This window comes from Penicillium verhagenii (assembly GCF_028828195.1).
Source record: "Penicillium verhagenii strain IBT 33310 chromosome Unknown utg000012l_segment0_segment0, whole genome shotgun sequence".
Classification (NCBI taxonomy): Eukaryota; Fungi; Ascomycota; class Eurotiomycetes; order Eurotiales; family Aspergillaceae; genus Penicillium; species Penicillium verhagenii.
This window is the reverse complement of record NW_026643176.1, coordinates 1,558,927-1,577,006: the sequence shown is the minus strand read 5'-3', so window position 1 is coordinate 1,577,006 and position 18,080 is coordinate 1,558,927. Positions and strand designations below refer to the sequence as shown.

General features: G+C 49.9%; 9 protein-coding genes across 9 annotated transcripts; 5 read left to right on the top strand and 4 right to left on the bottom strand.

Moving 5' to 3' along the window:
• Positions 1-163: 163 nt before the first annotated feature.
• Positions 164-1,481, top strand: N7466_011242 (ribokinase family protein; the record flags this gene model as incomplete). The annotated part of the gene is made up of 3 exons (XM_057170631.1): positions 164-236; positions 263-568; positions 622-1,481. The coding sequence occupies 3 exons, from the start codon at positions 164-166 to the stop codon at positions 1,479-1,481; spliced, it is 1,239 nt and encodes a 412-aa protein (XP_057016363.1).
• Positions 1,482-1,623: 142 nt separating this feature from the next.
• N7466_011241 (uncharacterized protein) lies at positions 1,624-2,030 on the bottom strand (the record flags this gene model as incomplete). The annotated part of the gene is made up of 3 exons (XM_057170630.1): positions 1,624-1,681; positions 1,767-1,949; positions 2,008-2,030. The coding sequence occupies 3 exons, from the start codon at positions 2,028-2,030 to the stop codon at positions 1,624-1,626; spliced, it is 264 nt and encodes an 87-aa protein (XP_057016362.1).
• A 310-nt stretch (positions 2,031-2,340) lies between these two features.
• N7466_011240 (mitochondrial 54S ribosomal protein mL44) lies at positions 2,341-3,546 on the top strand (the record flags this gene model as incomplete). The annotated part of the gene is made up of 1 exon (XM_057170629.1): positions 2,341-3,546. The coding sequence occupies one exon, from the start codon at positions 2,341-2,343 to the stop codon at positions 3,544-3,546; it is 1,206 nt and encodes a 401-aa protein (XP_057016361.1).
• A 484-nt stretch (positions 3,547-4,030) lies between these two features.
• On the bottom strand, positions 4,031-4,993 carry N7466_011239 (basic secretory family protein; the record flags this gene model as incomplete). Its single annotated transcript, XM_057170628.1, has 1 exon — positions 4,031-4,993. The coding sequence occupies one exon, from the start codon at positions 4,991-4,993 to the stop codon at positions 4,031-4,033; it is 963 nt and encodes a 320-aa protein (XP_057016360.1).
• A 1,247-nt stretch (positions 4,994-6,240) lies between these two features.
• N7466_011238 (uncharacterized protein) lies at positions 6,241-10,385 on the top strand (the record flags this gene model as incomplete). The annotated part of the gene is made up of 5 exons (XM_057170627.1): positions 6,241-6,696; positions 6,751-6,869; positions 6,933-7,135; positions 7,196-8,021; positions 8,081-10,385. The coding sequence occupies 5 exons, from the start codon at positions 6,241-6,243 to the stop codon at positions 10,383-10,385; spliced, it is 3,909 nt and encodes a 1,302-aa protein (XP_057016359.1).
• A 941-nt stretch (positions 10,386-11,326) lies between these two features.
• On the top strand, positions 11,327-13,406 carry N7466_011237 (flavin-containing monooxygenase; the record flags this gene model as incomplete). Its single annotated transcript, XM_057170626.1, has 4 exons — positions 11,327-12,052; positions 12,134-12,669; positions 12,741-13,194; positions 13,269-13,406. The coding sequence occupies 4 exons, from the start codon at positions 11,327-11,329 to the stop codon at positions 13,404-13,406; spliced, it is 1,854 nt and encodes a 617-aa protein (XP_057016358.1).
• A 135-nt stretch (positions 13,407-13,541) lies between these two features.
• N7466_011236 (SDR family oxidoreductase) lies at positions 13,542-14,435 on the bottom strand (the record flags this gene model as incomplete). Its single annotated transcript, XM_057170625.1, has 1 exon — positions 13,542-14,435. The coding sequence occupies one exon, from the start codon at positions 14,433-14,435 to the stop codon at positions 13,542-13,544; it is 894 nt and encodes a 297-aa protein (XP_057016357.1).
• Positions 14,436-15,524: 1,089 nt separating this feature from the next.
• Positions 15,525-16,334, top strand: N7466_011235 (uncharacterized protein; the record flags this gene model as incomplete). Its single annotated transcript, XM_057170624.1, has 1 exon — positions 15,525-16,334. The coding sequence occupies one exon, from the start codon at positions 15,525-15,527 to the stop codon at positions 16,332-16,334; it is 810 nt and encodes a 269-aa protein (XP_057016356.1).
• A 152-nt stretch (positions 16,335-16,486) lies between these two features.
• N7466_011234 (uncharacterized protein) lies at positions 16,487-17,880 on the bottom strand (the record flags this gene model as incomplete). The annotated part of the gene is made up of 2 exons (XM_057170623.1): positions 16,487-17,266; positions 17,818-17,880. 2 exons carry the CDS (start codon positions 17,878-17,880, stop codon positions 16,487-16,489), a joined length of 843 nt encoding a protein of 280 aa, XP_057016355.1.
• Between the last annotated feature and the right edge of the window lie 200 nt (positions 17,881-18,080).

Below are 18,080 nucleotides of genomic sequence, written 5' to 3'. Positions count from 1 at the left end.
GTCTCCACCAGCACTATAAATCTAAGTAATATTGGTAATTACATTACAAACACTCCACTATTGTACAATCTGGCCCACTTTCAACTCATTCCCCGATATCACTGATTAACGACTCGTTGCTTTTTTTCTGCAGTTCGCTTTGCTCTAGTATATCATAACAACTATGGCCAAAACAGATCTATCTAATGCCCCGGCGGGTGAGGTTGAATTTTGCACCTTGGGAATGTTCATCATAGGTATACATATTGTTCCCTTATCGCAGGACCCCGCCAACCAGATACTTACGGTTTCATTCCTACATGGATAGATGATATTGAATTCGGAGGATCCAGACCCGATGTCAAAAACGTACTTGGAGGAGCTGCTTCTTTTGCAGTTGTCGGCGCCCGCTTAGTCGCAGGATCCAAGCATGGACGAGGTGTGAGCTGGATCGTGGATGTGGGATCCGACTTTCCACCAGAAACCCTTGCAGTGATCAAATCATGGGGAACAGACTGTGTTATCAGAGAAGATAATACCAGACTCACAACTAGAGCTTGGAATGGATACCACCCGAATGAGAAGCGAGGTAAAGTCATACTTTGTTTGGAATAGACTGCAGATCACTCATCCATGATGCAGATTTCAAGTATCTCACTCCAAAGCTGAGGCTGGAGCCATCCATGCTTTCAGATACACAGGTGTGGTCACGCACTTTTCACATGGTCTGCTCCTCTGCCCGCTGCATGTCTATTGTACATGACATCCTCCAACGACGGGAGCAGCTGCGACAAGCAGGCAAAGCACCTTCTACGAAGCATGCTTCTGAACGTCCCATTTTTGTTTGGGAACCAGTACCTGATCTCTGTACACCCGAAGAGCAGGAAACGTTCCTCGAGGCTAACCGAGTCGTTGACGTGGTGAGCCCTAACCATCTAGAGCTGGGTATGATGTTCGATCAACCTGGATGGACCGAGGACAGTGAAGAAAGCCAAAAGTTAGTCCAGAAGATTATTGATGCAGGAATTGGCCCAAATGGCGATGGATGCATAGTCATTAGAGCGGGTAAAGAAGGAAGCTACGCCTATTCAAGGGCCCAGAAGCTCTGGCTCCCTGCCTACCACCAACCCAACTATTCGGGTACTACAGTTGTGCTAGATCCAACAGGTGCGGGTAACTCATTTTTGGGTGCATTGGCACAGGGAATGGTGACTTCTGGCCGTGAACCTTTCGACATCATCGAGTCCACCTTGTCACGCTCGGATAGCTGGAAACGAGCCCTGGATTCCTGGGATCAGCGTCGCAACGTGCTAGGAGCGCTCATATGCGCTACTGTCGCTGCCGGATTTGTTGTGGAGCAGATCGGGGTACCTCAAATTTCCGTGGGCAATGGAAAGGAGCTGTGGAATCAAACTGAATTCACGGAACGAGTCCGCCTATACACGCAGCGATTATTCAAGACATTGGAAGAGTCTCCCCAGAGACACCTGTTGACCAATTGATCAATAGTTGATTGAGGAACGCCCTTCTATTTTCGTACAGCCAGGAAAGTGATGCAATGATAATAAAAAATAACACAATAAAGAAATGTTCCGTCGCGCTGGAAATCCTCCTATAGCTGCCATAGCACTCCGGTTCCGTTCTCTATGACTCGTTCTTGGTGGCCTGTGCTGCCTCGTGTTCTCTGATCTGTCGGCTCCAGCTAAATTGTGGTAAAGAATATCCAGGGTTAGCATTGGGGATGTCTTTCGGTGCTATGAAGGCAAGAAGTCGGGGGTTGGACTGACTATCGGCTGGGGAAGAATCGGCCGGGCTCAGGCATCTTGTCGCGGTACTCGCGTTCGGCACTGAGGCTGAAAGCCATAGCAGCAATGCCAATAACAAAGGCACCCATGACCGCAGTGTTGGCCTTCCAGTTGGCCGGGCGGGCGTACCAACCACCAGCAGGGGACCAAACTTCCTTGGGGTACCTGCGCAGCGATAATTCATGAGTATCCAACATTGATAATTCCAGCGTTTGAAACGTACGGGATCTTTCCGCCACCACCCATTGTGAAAACTGAATTGAAAGGGTTGTTGAGGAATTAAAAGAGGGACGAGGTGAGGGAGGACTCTTCTCGCAGTGGAAGCCGAGAGGGCCGTTCAATTCGAAGGTCGAATGCCAAGACACGATTGCCATATATGGACTAGCGTGGCCTCACACGACCAGACCAACGATCCCGTGACTTGGCAACAATTTCTCTTTTCTCTCCCCGTGAATTGGCCGCACGCCTCCGAATCCTCATCCCCCATTGACGCAGCGTGGCCAATTGTTTTTAATTCGATTTCTTGTTTCCGTGCCTGTACACACCCTTCGCCCAGATGAAGCGGCTGCAACTCCAACGATGGAGCAGTACGGTTCTTTCACCGCGAGCTCAGGCTGGTAACAAACTGCATCAACATCTCTGCTCTGCCAGTTTACGGCACCAATCGACTGCCGCGCCCCTTCAAGCCGAATCGGCCGACCAAGATGTCTCCATGGATGCGAGCTTCCAGGATCCCGAGTTGATGCGCCATGTCCGAAGTATTCACAGACGCAAGACTCAGCTGCAATATCCCTCTCCACCCGTCGAAGCCGCAACGAAATCCGCCAAACTTGCCGCCCTTCACGCTCGCCTATACCTTCCTTCTCGACTACCCGTTGAAACACTTGCGCGAACCCTGGTGGATGCCTCTGCAGACCCCAATGCCGATTTCAACAACGAATCGCTGGCTACCCTTGGTCACGACCTCCTCACATACTACACCTCCGAACATCTCCTTTGCAAATACCCCCGTCTGCCTTTGACCGTCATTTTCGCCGCGATGTACGCCTATGTTGGTCCCAAGACCCTAGCTGTGATGGCCAAGGAATGGGGTGTTGACCTCGCCGCTGCTCCTGGTGGAGAAGTTGACGCAGGTTACCTGCAATTCCGGAGGCTCGATCCCGGAACCGACGTGAACGCAGCTACAGATGCCAAGACACCGCGCCCGTATGCTAACGCCGCCAAGTGGAGGAAGACTGTTACCTCAAAGATCTTCTATGACGACGAGTTCGGCGACCCGATCAAGGGACCCCGTGACGATGGTGTCACGGCCGAGCTGGCCAGCGCTACTTTCGTGCGTGCTGTAATGGGCTCCGTCTACTTACACGCCGGTCGTCCCGCTGCCAAGCGATTCTTCGAACAACACATTCTTTCCCGAAGCTTGAACATCTCAGATCTTTTCAACTTCTCCCAGCCAGCTCGTGACCTGGCTCGTCTGTGCGCGCGTGAGAACTTTGAGAAGCCCGTTGCCAAGATCGTCAGTGAGACTGGTCGCCTCAGCAGACACCCTGTCTTCGTGGTTGGTATCTTTTCTGGCCAGGACCAGCTGGGTGAGGGCGCTGGCGCCAGTCTGCTTGAGGCTCGGGAGCGTGCTGCTCTCGCTGCGCTGAAGGGCTGGTACCTTTACAGCCCGCTGGATGTGCGGGTTCCCAGCTCCATGGAAGAGGACGGTGCCTCACCCTGGAAGCCTGCTCACGTTGACTTGGGTGAGGTTATCACTTAATGAATACCTGCGATATAGCCACCCCCAATAGCTGGGGACGCGGTACCATATTCTTCCATGTTTTTTTTTATTGTTCTTTATTTCCCAGTCCTTTTCCGGTGTGCGGTGGTTTTGCATGGGAAGCAGGTACGCGGGAAAAAAGAGTTTCTCCTGTCTTTTGCATGACTGGATACTGTATAGTATGGGACATTTGATTCCTTCGATTCATCTGGTGTCTTTTGTTTATTTTGGATTTTCTTTTGTCGTCATTGTTTCACTGTCTTGCTGATCTGGCTACACTTCACTCCCCTAGCTAGAAATTGGTCGAACTACGAGACCGAGGTCAACTGGCCTTGGTCTTGGCACTGGTGTATAGAGGTGCTCACCAAATGTACTACATCAATAAAATCATATTATCAAAGTGACCCTTTCCAACAATAGGTACTACTATATACCTGATCTGATTGTTTCATCCATGGATGAGTATATACCATGGCACTCCCGCCTAAGACTCGGGGTTAAGAATCTCATCTTCCCAGTTCCCACGCGCCTTCTTCTCGTCTCCAGAATCACCATCCAGCCACCGGCCATACTCGTCCCATAGATCATCAACCTCACGACCAAAAAGACCTTTCCAGAACCCATCTTCCCCTTGCTCCTTATCCTTACCCTCGCCAAGATATCCAACCTCCAATAATCGATGATTTAACCTTCCCACAGCCCCCTTCTCGGCCCAAACATCCTCAATCCAGGCCAAAAAGTACGCTGTTTCCTGATATCCAGCATCCCAGTTCTTTGCTCTCTCCGCTGCAGACTTCGGTTTCTTCCAATGGGGTGGCTCTAAGCCCGCTTTGAGCCGTACGAAATCCGCAATTCCCTCAATCAAGCCGCCGGGTGGACGAGGGATCTCGCGACCCTTGACGGTTTGGGATTGAGGAGGTGCGGTATGCTGATAACAATGTACAAGCTCATGTGTCAGAACACCCAGTAATTCATGGAGTGGATCTGCTTTGGCAGATGGCCCAGAAGTGCACTGTTGAATATACGGCAACGAAAAATGAATCTCCTTGTGGTCGTCGTCGAGCTCGGAGCCCGTTGTATAGGCCACGCCGCCGAAGTCCCTGAGAAAGAGAGTGACGGATCGGGTTGGAGGGATGGAGGGAACAAATTGCGGACCTGTCCGTCTTACCCCACCTTTAGGTCGTTGATCATTAGGGCCCCATTCTCCTGCCGTATATAGATATTTGACGATGTTGCGGAGGGCTGTGTCGAGGGCCAAGGACACATCTGGAATTAGGAGGAAAAAAGATTTGGTTGCCGGGTGCCGAAGCTCCTGCGCATGGAGACGTAGCTTAGGTTGTGGAACATTTCTGTGGTTGGAGTCTTCTTGTTCGTCTTGTTCATTGCGCCTGGAGCTTTGTAGCTCGTTGGGATTGGGGATCGCCGACGGAGCGGGGTTTGGTGTCATCGCGAGCTCGGCCACGCGAGGTTTCGAGTGTTCGTGGAGAACTGATCTAGACGGTCTATATAAGTCCTAGTTCTGATAAGGACCTCGGGAATGGAGATTTTCCAAGAGACTCTGCTTTCAAGGTTATCAATGAAAGTGCATGTATATGATGTGGAGATCAGGTCAGAATTAGAGCATATATGTAGATCGAGGATCGTTGAAAGGTGGGGGGCGCTCCACTGCTTTCTGTATGTCTCATTTGCACCGCGGCTCACCTGGGAACAAACCAGATTTACTACTCAAGTACATATTTGTTAACTAGCAGTATGTATGTATTACATCATCTATACAACTACTAGTATCAATTAGAATTGAATAGAATGTGACTTCAAATATCCAGCCTTAATCCTGAATTATTTCCAGCATTTTACCCTAAAAGAGCCCGAGTCTGTCGAATGGAGTTGAAGAAAAGAAAACGTCACTCGTAAAAGGCCCAGCAGCTCATTCAAATGTTTCATACTTTCGGCTTCAACGGCGCGTTTATGAAGCCGACTGATTGGATCATTGAATGATGCGATCATACTGCTACTTATCTGGTGGTTGCCCTTTGCAACGCGGGGCCCAGATAAACAAAACATCGTTGGGCTGAAATACTAAACTCGTGAGGTATAATAAACCACCAATAAAGGTGTGTTTGGAAATATCTGGAAAATGGAAAGAGCAATTGAGTAGAAGAATCGAAACCAATGCAATCCCATGCTTAGAGCTGATCCAAAGCCACATTTAACCCCTTGAGTTCATATCAGTGGAGAACAGCAGGCGCTTATCCGCGCTTATCGCCCCTTGTTTTGTCCAACTTTCCCGAGTTGTCAACATCCCACCATCCACGGTTCACACGCTCTCCCCTGAACACGCGATTGACCTGGTACGTGGTTATTTGATCTTCTACCCCATGCGCCGTTCATCTGCCCCCATCTCGGCTGGATAATCTCACGCTCGTGTTTGCGCCCGCAAGCGCCAACGTCACCTGTCTTCTCGAGATATTTTCCTTCGGTCGCCGTGGATGTGGCACACCTGCAAGTAGTAACATGGGACTAATATCATAGATAGTGGAACTATTCAAAGACGGCAACTCGAATCCCTACCTTCAGCATCCTATTCCCATCCGCAAAACCCACCGGAGAGTTCCGACCACATATCTCGCACCATCGTTGGTGCTCTCGTCTATGACCTAATCGACGAAGAAGATCTCTTCATTAGTGTCAAAGATGGAAGCCAAGGCTTCAGAGCTGCTCGCAGCTTTTAAAAACCCCAATCTCTCCGTTGACGCCAAAGTCGCCCACCTCACTGGTATCAAGTCTGATATCAAACAAAAAAATGTACCCGAAGGCGCCATTGCGACAATATTCGAGACAATCAGGCTTGCATTGACTTCGCAACACTACTCCGTTGCTAGTGGTGCCTTTTCTACTTTGGGCCACTTCTTGAAGCGTCTGGCAATCCAAGACCAACAGCAGTGGATTGTTTCACAGGCGCGCAACTTCTATCCAATTCTCACCGAGAAGCTTGGAGATCATAAGGAACGCATCAGAGCCCAATCTGCATCAATTTTCACCGAATTGTGGCCCCTGGCTGGTCAGGAGGTTGAATACTATGTTCTCGAGAATGCCCTGGTGGGCAAAAACCCCCGAGCCAAGGAAATGAGTCTTCTTTGGCTATCAAATGTGCGTTTGATTATTGACTGCAGAAAAGACATAAACTCTGACAAATTATTTTAGATGACGAGAAACCATGGCCTGCTATTCCGCCAATATGTTCCATCAATAGTCGCATGCTTGGAAAGTGCTGACAGTGCCGTTCGAGATACGGCAAAGGTCGTTGTGATCGACTTGTTCCGGTATGAAGAGTTACACTAAATTATACAAGTACGATCTGTAAGAATGCTAACCATTCGTTTCAGAACTGCTCCCTCCAGAGCCAAGTCCGATTTACAAAAGCAGTTGGGTGCTCGTGGCGTCAGGAAATCAATTGCCAATGCGATCTTATCGGGAATTGGACTTGCCTCTGCCGAGCCCGAAAGCTCTGTCCGGCCCATCTCTCGTGCTGATCGTCCCATCTCTGTGATGTCGTCACGTTCACATGCAGTAGACATGCATGAAGATGGTCTGTTTGTCAATAACTCGCCACCTCCATCTTTCAGCAATAACTCTAACGACAATTCAGAACCGGAGCCCACCCGAAGCCGACCAGCCTCAAGAAATCACCACGATCGACCCATCGCTTCTACTTATACTGATGCACCCGCCAGACCGAAAACCCCCGCACCCGCTCCCGCAGAGCAACCGCCCCCTCAGACGTCCTCACAGGCAGATGACGGAGTGGAGCCACTTCTCGTTAGCTCAAGTAGAGACATCGATGAGCTTGTCCGCGATATGCTCCCTTGGTTTGAAGGTCGAGAGTCCGAGGATAACTGGTTGAAACGTGAAAAGAACGTAATTCATTTCCGAAGACTTACCCGGGGAAATGCGCCCCACGAATTCTCTCAAAGCTTTCTTCAGGCTACCAAAACTTTATTGGATGGATTCTTCAAAGTAGTGAGCTCGTTGCGGACCACGCTTTGTACAAACGGATGTCTCTTGATCCAAGACATCGCACGAACCTGCGGCCCCAAAATCGATCCTATGGTTGAAATCATCATGCAAAACCTGATCAAGCTATGCTCAGCCTTGAAAAAGATCGCGGCACAGAACGGTAATGCGACAGTCGACACGGTCATCGGATGTGTAACATTCAACATTCGGATTTTGCAACATATTCATTTTGCATCACAAGACAAGAATGTCGGATTACGTCTCTTTGCCGCTGGATGGTTGCGGACATTGATTAACCGACAGGCTCACCACAAGAGTACTCTTGAGCATGGTGGTGGTTTGGATTTAATTGAAAAGTCCATCAAGAAAGGATTAGCTGATGCCAATCCCGGAGTACGTGAGGCCAGTAGAGGTACCTTTTGGACTTTCTTTGGCGTGTGGCCTGATCGAGCCAATGGGTATGTTGCGGTTTCGTCGGTACATATCTATCTATCAATCAATCACTAACATGTCACAGGATTATGGATGATCTAGATGCAAAATCACGGGGTCTTTTGGAAAAGGACTCGTCGAACCCGAATGCGACTCAGCTGGCGACTAAATCTTCTAGCAAGCCGGCACCACGGTCTGCGCTCAAAGAAGCCATTGCTGCTCGTAAGAAGGCTCAAGCTCAAATGACTTCGCGACCGGAGTCTGCCCAGTCTGCATTTGCTGACAGCCAGCCACCAGAGCCTGCTCCCCGACCGGCTGTAAGGACCGTTCCCACTGGTGCACCTCTTTCATCCATGTCATCTGCACCTATGAGGCCTGCTATGAAACCCCGACGAGCTGAACTGAGTCGTCCTGCAACTGCCGACCCATACGCTCGTCGTCCTGATCCCAGCCGTCCTGAATCCAGAACCCAGACGGCCAGACAGCCAACCAGCTCTCCTCGATCAGTGCGATCCAAAACATCAACACCTTCTTCGAAACCCCTCAATGCACCTCGTCTTCGTCCACACGAGTCTGGGCAGCCTGCACAGTCCGGACAGTCTAGTACCACCAGAGGCAAGCCTAAGAAGCTTGACCTTTCGAAATCAAAGTCGCATGGAGACCTGGCAGCAGCAGCAAGCCGTGGCCGCAGTGATTCCAATGAAAGCATAGCGAATCAGTCTTCCGGGCACAGCCGCCAAGCTGACCAAAATGTATATGGAGAGCCGAATTCCCCCGCGCAAATTGTGCTAGAAAGCCCTCCGCTTTCTGCAACACACCCTCAACCCAACCATAGCTTGCATACGGGTTCTCGTCGTACTGCCACCCCAGAGCCAAAAAGAGCACCCCAGCCTGCACTAGCGCAAGAGCCAGCGTTAGATGTAGAGTCCATGTCACTTGAAGATCCTCCGCCTGCGGTTTCCCCGCGCCATCAACTGGATATTTCAACACCCTTGCGTAACGCAGACCCATTTTACACTCCCGAGTCTGCTACCAAGGTACAGGCCGATGAAATGATCATATATGAGGACCCTGCCACTCCTGTTGCAGCCGAGACTGGGGTACCGCGGATTGATCCTGTTGAGCATTTCACCCCTACCAAGTCACCTCGCCATACTGTTGGATCGGATCTGGGTGACGAGACAGCTGCAGTCGCAGCCGTGGAATCTACTACTCCTATCATAAACCCACCTCCTGGAATGATGCCCTACCAGGGCTTCTCTACTGATGGCACAACCGAGCCCCAGTTTCCATCCCCCGTGCGGAGGACGCCACTCAGGGGCAGCCCTTCGCCGTCTCGAAACCGATCCCAGGCAACACCCTCTGAGAATGCCCTTGGCAGAGACTCTATCTTGACACATGAGACTACCATGGGTAGTCTTGAAAGGGCCCCTACCAATGAAAATGTCACTGAACATGTTGCTAAGCCCACAGAATATCCTGGAACCCCGCGATCTGCAGCAAAGCCTGGTGCCCTAGAGGAGGTACCATTGAACGAATCAGCCCTCAGGAGCTCAGAAATGAGATACAGATCCGTCGAGCCCATGGCCTCGTCGATAAGCGAAGAAAGTCTCCGCCGAACTCGTAAATGGGCCGAGCGCCATCGCAGCCCAAGTCCTCGGTCGAAGGACCCTGCTAACGCAAGGGAGATGCTCCCAAAAGCCGTTACCCGGATCACCACCAAGACTATGGATATCTCGGGCTACCGCAAGCTGCAAGGACTATTCCAATACCATGGCGCTGAGCTTGTATCTCACGAGCAAGACTATTACGCAGTGCTTGAGGCTCTGCTCAATGAGTTGGAACTGGCTCCAACCAGCCGTAAAGATCATGACGTGAAGACCCAAATTCTGGCTACTATCCGCTCCATGCTCCTCCGCACGAGCGAGCTCTTCCATCGATATGACGCTCCCGTCATTGCGGCGATTGTCCGAGCCCGCCAGCACTACGAGTCGAGCTCTCATTTCGTGACCTGTTTGGAAGAAGTGGCGGAACAGCTTGCATGTTTGGTCCCCATTCCAATTTGCATCCACGGATTGCTCCAAGGTCTGAACGGAGAGGGCGCCCTGAACGAGAACTCGTATCGATCAATCATTCTGGGTCTTTCTACGATTCATCAAGCACTATCACAGGGGCCCGTCGAGATTTCCGATGAGGTCCTCGCCAGTGTCGGTGCTATGGCTAGCCGACAACTTGACCACCCTTGGCCTGGTGTGCGCAAGCAGGCTACTGAGCTTGCCACGCTTCTGAGTCTTAAATTCGGCCTGGATCGAGTTCAAAAGGTTACACCACCTGCTGGAGCAGCATCGCTGAACTTGCTTACATACTTTATGGCTCGTCGGTCGCAATAAGACCCGCTTCTTTGCTTCTGTTTGTCTCTTGCCTTCGTTGTACATACTAGCTCATTATCTTATTCCGGCTTGTCATATCTATTTTTTAATGCTGGGTTCCAAACCTTGTTTGTACTTATGAGGTGGTGCTTGCGAACCTGATTATTGGACATAATAAAAGTTTTATGGACAAGGGCCAGTATGATTGCTTTTTTTTTTACTGAGCTTTTACTCAAGTGCTGTTTGATGCCTGTAGGTAAGTTGTGAATAAGGTCCAACTCCTTCGACTGACTCATTCACCACCCTATTACCTACAACCAAGGTTGGAACCTTCGAATGGCGTACAAGTTACATACTGCACATGTATACTTGTAGAACATTCCGAGTCCAGTTGATGGATGACCTTGGTCGCTTTGGAGCATATACCGTTTCTACTAGTACTCAATACTTGGCACTCAATAGGACCGGGATTAGTTCACCAAATCTGGCCAAAGTGCCTAAATATGCCTATAAAAGTAACCGCAAAGGCACGAACTGCAAGCCACGTTCCAGAAACCCCAGAAGTTTCCAGAAACAACGTGAGAACTGGAATATGCGTCTGAATTTGCCTATTCGGGGCTCGGCAAACTTGCCATCGGCGACTTCTCCGAGTGTTGTTTCCCCCCGCGTCGGGGAGAAAAATCATCGAACTTCGTGGGTATCTGACGTCGATTTTCCCCACGTCTGCCCCTCATGCTCCATAGTCGGCAGAGTTGCCATCTGGCATCTATGGAAAGACGGAACAATGGAAGGGGAAAATGGGTGAAAGGTTCAAGTTATTTTGTTCCATAACTAGAAGAGCTCCACAAAGAGAAGGGGTGAGCTATAAATGGAGGACAGAGGACTCTTTTCTCTGCTGATTCCTACCTTACCCCTCATTTTATACCATATATTTAAAACATACATGCCTGTATTGATTCAAAATGGCATCGACTTTAACGGGCGGAAACCCACATATTGTTCAACTCCCCCAAACACCCAATAACGGCGGAGACAGTGACCCCCAAGCAATCGTCCAGCAATGGTTCAACGGCCTACAAACCCAGCTTTCGCAGTCCAACTCAATTGACTTGACAGAGCTCTTCCACCCTGAGTCGTGGTGGCGTGACATGCTTGCCCTGGACTGGGACATGCGGACCCTCCACACAGCTGCCGAGATCCAGAGCTTCCTGCGCAGGCGCCAGGCCCAAGCCCAATTATCTAGCTTCAAGCTTCAAGATCAGGGAAAGTGGAAGCCGAGGGTGGAACAGGTTGTTGATGGATTGAGCTGGATATCGAGCATGTTCTTCTTCAAGACTGCTATCGGGAATGGATCGGGTATGGTGCGATTGACGCAGGGTACTGATGGGTGCTGGAGAGTGTATGCGGTGTATACGTCGCTGCAGGAAATGACTGGAACCGAGGAGCCGGTGGGGAAACGAAGGACAATGGGGACCACGGAGTCCATGCCTGGTGGTTTGGCTGGCGGGACGTGGATCGAGCGCAGGGAAAGACAAAAGGAATTTTTGGATGCGGAGCCTACGGTGTTGGTTGTTGGGGCTGGTCAGGCTGGCTTGAACATGGGTGCTCGTCTGCAGAATCTTGGACTTTCCTGTCTGATCATTGACAAGCATGAGCGAGTTGGAGATAATTGGCGCAAGCGGTATCGGGTAAGTCATTCCGTCCATTTAAACTTAGCTGATTTCTTGATGTGTGACATATGCTAATCTATACTTGCCTCGTTGCCACAGACTCTAGTCACGCACGATCCGGCCGAGTTCACTCACATGGCATACCTCCCTTTCCCCCAGAACTGGCCTCAGTTCACGCCAAAAGATAAGCTTGGTGACTGGTTCGAGGCGTACGCAAGCATCATGGAATTAAATGTCTGGGTCCAAACATCCGTGGCATCTGCCGAGTATAATGACACCACCGCCGAATGGAAGGTAGATGTCACTCGTGGTGACGGGTCCACGCGCACACTCCGCCCACGCCATCTAGTGTGGTGCACCGGACATTCGGGCGAGGCCAAGATTCCAAGTTTCCCAAACCAAGAATCCTTCCAGGGAACTGTGTACCACGGCAGCCAACACACCGATGCATCTGATTCCGATGTGCGCGGGAAGAAGGTTATTGTCGTCGGCACAGGAAACAGCGGGCACGACATTGCGCAAAACTACTATGAAAATGGCGCCGAGGTGACTATGCTCCAGCGAAGCGGAACATATGTGATAACTGCCGAAAAGGGCGTATTCATGATGCACGAGGGTTTACATGAAGATGGCGGGTTCGTAGAAAGCCTTTTCCTTTAGGATTATTTTACGATCGTGGAGCTGTTACTGATCTTCAATATGACAGCCCCCCAACTGAAGAATGCGATCTGGTCGCCGAAAGTCTTCCATTCCCCGTCCAATTTGCTCTGAGCGTCCATGCGACAAAGCGCTTTGCAGCGGCCGAAAAAGAGACTTTAGATGGTCTGCAACGTGCCGGTTTCCAGCTCGACTTCGGAGTGGATGGTGCTGGTATTTCGCGTGCGTATATGACACGCGGTGGTGGTTACTACATTGATGTTGGTTGTAGCCAACTTATCATCGAAGGTAAGATCAAGGTGAAGCAAAGTCCTCGTGGAATCACTGGATTTGGGCCCCGTGAACTGTGCTTGGAGGATGGTACTACTCTGCCGGCTGATGTGGTTGTCTTGGCTACTGGGTACGATAATATGCGCACGACTGTTCGGAAAGTTCTGGGTGATGAGATTGCCGATCGCTGTCATGATGTTTGGGACTTGGATAATGAGGGAGAACTTCGAGGGGTAGGTTTCTCACTCTCCTCTGTTATCGTTGGATTTTTGGTCAATTTTCATGCTAATGATCCACTAATCTATAGATGTGGCGACCTAGTGGTCACCCTGGATTCTGGTACTTTGGCGGCAATCTTGCTCTATGTCGGATTTACTCCAAGTTCCTGGCTTTCCAGATTAAGGCTGTGGAGTCTGGTATTTCGACTGGTAATCGTCAGGCATAAGGTGACTAGACTTAATATAAGACTGCAAATGTTAGATAAAGTTGGTACGGGATAGATTGATTAAACTAGCAGTGAATTTCACTACCTTCCAAGTTTTAAGCGAAGTAACGACGAATGAAGATTATTTCTTAGAACTCAATTATACACGCCTGCCTCGATATCTGCAAGAATAGTCGGCTCAGAACATGACCAGCCAAGCTGCTCTTGCGTCTTCTTGCTCGAAGCCGGATTATCGGCACTAACAGGATAAACCATGAAGCCATTAAAATGCTTTGAAGCTGCCTCAAAGTCCAGAGAAACCGTCGGAAGCCCCGAAGCCTTGCCAACAGCCTCGGCAATATCTTTCATATATACACCCTCCTCAGCAACAGCGTGGTACCTGGTACCCGCAACTCCATTCTCAAGGGCCAGACGGAACAAATGGGCCGCATCGCGCCGATGAACAGCAGGCCACCGGTTAAGCCCATCGCCAACATAGACTGACTGACCATTGGCTCGTGCGAGCTCAGCAATCGCCCAGACAAAGCCTTTGTCTCCATGGCCATGTGTTGTAGGCGATAGGCGAACACAAGATACACGCACGCCCTTGGACGAAAGATCGAGAGCCTCTTGCTCTGTCTCGGTACGAGCACTAAATGGCGTGTTGGTCTCTGGGGGAGTGTCTTCCGTGCCAACCTCCCCCTTTGGCAGACTCATGGTTCCTGAAGTGAAGACTAGCGGCTTGTTGGATCCTGCGAGTGCATCGATCATGGCGAGCAGTGCTGTGCGTTCGGCATGGGCGTTCTCGGCAAATTTGGTGAAGTCGTGGTCGAAAGCTAGGTGGATGACGCCGTCTGACTTTGATGCTGCGCTTTTCAGACATTCGATGTCTTGCAGAGAGCCGCGGACTGCAGTCACGCCTTTCTCTTGCAGGGCTTTGGCCGAAGCCTCTGAACGGGCAAGGCCGGTGACGGTATGGCCGGCATGGAGGAGCTCTTGGATAACGGCCTGACCGACGAAGCCGGTCGCACCGGTGACAAACACGTGCATATTGCTCTTGTTCTTGTTGTTTTGAATGGGAGAAGGCTACTAGTTGGAGAGATACTAGTCAAGTGATGTGAATATTTGAACAGTGAAGGAGGAATAGTGATTCGAGATTGGGAAAGTCGAAGGATTTATGTCTCGATTCCGGTGACTTTTAAAACCGAAATTCCGACGGAGATATGGATTTTATGTCCATGTTCTTCAACTTTGGAATTTTTTGGAAAAGTCTACGAAGCGAAGATGATAGATCTGTAGTTCTGTACTTGGAATACGATCGCGGGTTAGCGCGCTTTTAACGTGAACCAATGAGGTAGCGCTGTCCTCAACCATGTGGGCCATATAGTATCCACCTCCATTCTGGCCAATCAGGAACCGTACGCACGTAAGCTTATCCCGGACTCCCGGAGTTAACAGTTACGGGGCCGAGACCGATCCCCACTATGAACATGTCACTTCACTTCTCCTCCCTTTGACATCTCCACAAGTTTGGCATCTCTGCACTAAATAAGAGAAAATGCCATCAAATCAATCTGGAGTCGGGGATCAATCCCGACGGCGTCGGGCACACACCAAATCGCGGAAGGGCTGCCGAAACTGTAAGCTACGGAGGGTCAAAGTGAGTCTTTCGTGTTCAATTACCTGCCGCTTGAACCCACCCCGCTTAGGCTTAGTTAGTAACTAGGGCTAACGATATTACAAAGTGTGATGAGACGCAGCCTAAATGTCAAAATTGCCTATCGTTTAGTGTCACCTGCAATTATAAAATGGAACATGATTCAGATTTGCAGCCTGTGAAGAACAACAGCAATAATGTCAGTCCATTTGGCCACTTGGTTTTTAATTCAAAGCCCACTCGAACCATATATACTCCGTCAATAACAGTGGGCCATGGCTCTGGTTCCTTCGAACTGGACACTGAATGCCTGGCTCGTCTGTATCGCTTCCTAAACCGCACCGTTCTCTCCTTGTCTAGCAAAATGGCCTGTCATATTTACCAAACCGATGTCATAAAACTCGCAATGCAGGTAAAATGCCGATTTCTTTTCGATGAAATAACGTTAATCTGAGCTAACGTTATTCAAGCATCCTTTCTTAATGCATATTATTCTGGCCGTCACGGCGACTCATGACCGCTTCTTGCTACCAGCACCAGAAAATGGCCGACGATCACTCGCTGAAGCCTATCACGGCGCACAGGGTGCTGGACTTTTGAGTGAAAAGCTCTCAAGCCCAATTCTATATGAAGATCGCGATGCTCTCTGGTCCTCCGCAGCAATGTTAGGTATTGCCTGTATGACTTCCATCGAAGCATCAACGCCAGCAGAAGCATGGCCCCTCAAACCAGATGATCCATCGGACCTGGATTGGCTAAATATGTCAGTGGGCAAAAAAGCGATCTGGCGAGCCACTGATCCCCTTCGACCGGACAGCATCTTTCATTGCATGGCAGATGAATACGGGGAGCTCATGAAACGGCCATATCTGCGTGAGGTAGAAGATATTCTGCCGGGGTTGGCCCAATTATGTTCCTTGGATGGTCCACTTACTCCAAATGAAAATCCTTACTATACCGCAGCTTCTACGATATCTGACCTGTGGCCTATCAGCTGCACCCAAGAATCGGCCATGAGACATCTCGGATTTTTGGGCTTCATGAAACCGGAATTCCGCGACTTGCTACGCGGTAAGGACCCGCGAGCCCTACTCATATTTGCGTATTGGTATGCGCTTTTCTCGGACTCCATGTGGTTTATGGCCAGGCGAGCGCGGTTGGAATGCCAAGCCATCTGCATATATCTGGAAAAATATCATGCGGATGATATCGAGATTCAATGGATGCTGGAAATGCCTAAGGCAAAGTGCGGATTGGATGCCCAGGTGCCATCTTTGCTTTTGGAACATTAGCTGAAGCCTAAACTTATATTAATTGATGTTTTATGTACCAGTCACAGTCTGACGTTGGGTTAACTTGAATCAACGCAATAATGCTGATCACGCCTAAATTAGTATTAATTTAGAACTTAAAATTGGAAGCCACTCGACGATTTTTTATATTTTTATCTAGATGTGCAGGGAAAGTGCCATGGCATTGGGCCATCCGTCCGGTGTGCGCAGTTGAGGAGATTTTGCTCGCGGTACGCGGAGTCGAACTGATCGGGTACATTGAGAAGGGCATTGTAGTAGTCAAAGACAGCCTTTGATGGGTGGAGAACGAAGAACCCGGCATTCATGTAGCTGCCTTTCTGGTAGAAGACCAAGTCATCGGGTGGTGGCATGAACTGTTCCATCCAGGCATCGTGAATGCCGACATTCATGTACTCCGAGGGCAACCTATCGACAATGGTGCAGTTGATGGTTTCATCTGGGTACGGCATTACTGTTGGGCGAATCTCGGTTGTGGGTTGTTCGAAGATCTCATCAATTGGACTGAGGATAAGAAAATCGGCGTCCAGGAATGTAATTTTGTCGTATTCCTCCAGTCTCCATAGATTCAGCTTGGCGAGCACGTCGCTCCAGCGGCCCCATTTTGGGTGGATCCAGTCGCGTCCGAGTGATTCAACGGGCAACACGGTGGGTCCGTCGTTTATCAAGACCTGTCGGTGTCCCTCTGGAACATCTGGCGTGACGAGGACCAAGAATGGAGTCTCGTGACTGACGTTATGGGTTCGAGGGTTGTGGAGAAGCTGGTAGGTAAGAAGTCTGACAGCTCGGAAATAAGGCTCTTCGACATCTGGGAATTCAACATCCCCCTCAGCCGTTAATATTGTCGCAAAGGCATATCTCGGCGACGGAGACACAGTAGCCTTCCAGAAAACCTCTGTCAATGGCCTCGGGCGCTGAAAGCGCAGGGTGACAAGAATCCAGAGAAAAGCAAGCAGGCATGCGAAAAGGATAATGGCTTTGTTGAAATATGGTGGTAATTTCCAGTTCTAAGAGCGTAGGACTGTTAGCAAGGCCACTCATTTAGGATGACATCGAGGCTGCAGTTTTCAAGGCTGCCTTCAAAGTGGAAGTAGTCACTACTATGTACACTGAACATCGCGTGCTGTGAACCCCATTCTCGGTGGAAAGACCGGAAGGGTTTTCGATCTGCGTTAAGCAGCCTGTATTGCGTAACTTTAGTGTGGATACAGTCTGCGGCGGCCGATACCCGCCACCCCTGTGCCATAAGTTATAACCCAATTTGGATTTCTGGCTTCACCGCCCTGTCTCCCATATTGTATTTATCACATACAAGACAGTAACAAGAATATCTCAATCCCGAACCCCTCGAGCTTTATTTATGAATATTAATGGCTCAGTCAGCAAGACGTCTAATAAAGTTGATTCCCGCTGTCAGTGGTAGTCAGCGACGGCACTCATTATCTTGGTATTGCAATTGACTTACCAGCGGCGGTTTGGGGCTGAGTCCTGACGGCGGTGGAATAGTTGCATCGCTCTTGGGAAGCATTTCACTCAGCTGCGAGTCTTCTTCCTTGTTATACTTGTGTATAGGTTTGGAGGCCTCTATTACGAAAAGAGCTAGTGAGAGTGATTGAAGTGGAAGATGCCGATCAAGTGCTGGTCAACGTCCCTCAACAATTATTCAGATACTCTTCCAAGAAAGAAATCAAAAATGAAGTCTTGAGTTCATTGTCAGGTTTCAAGTCC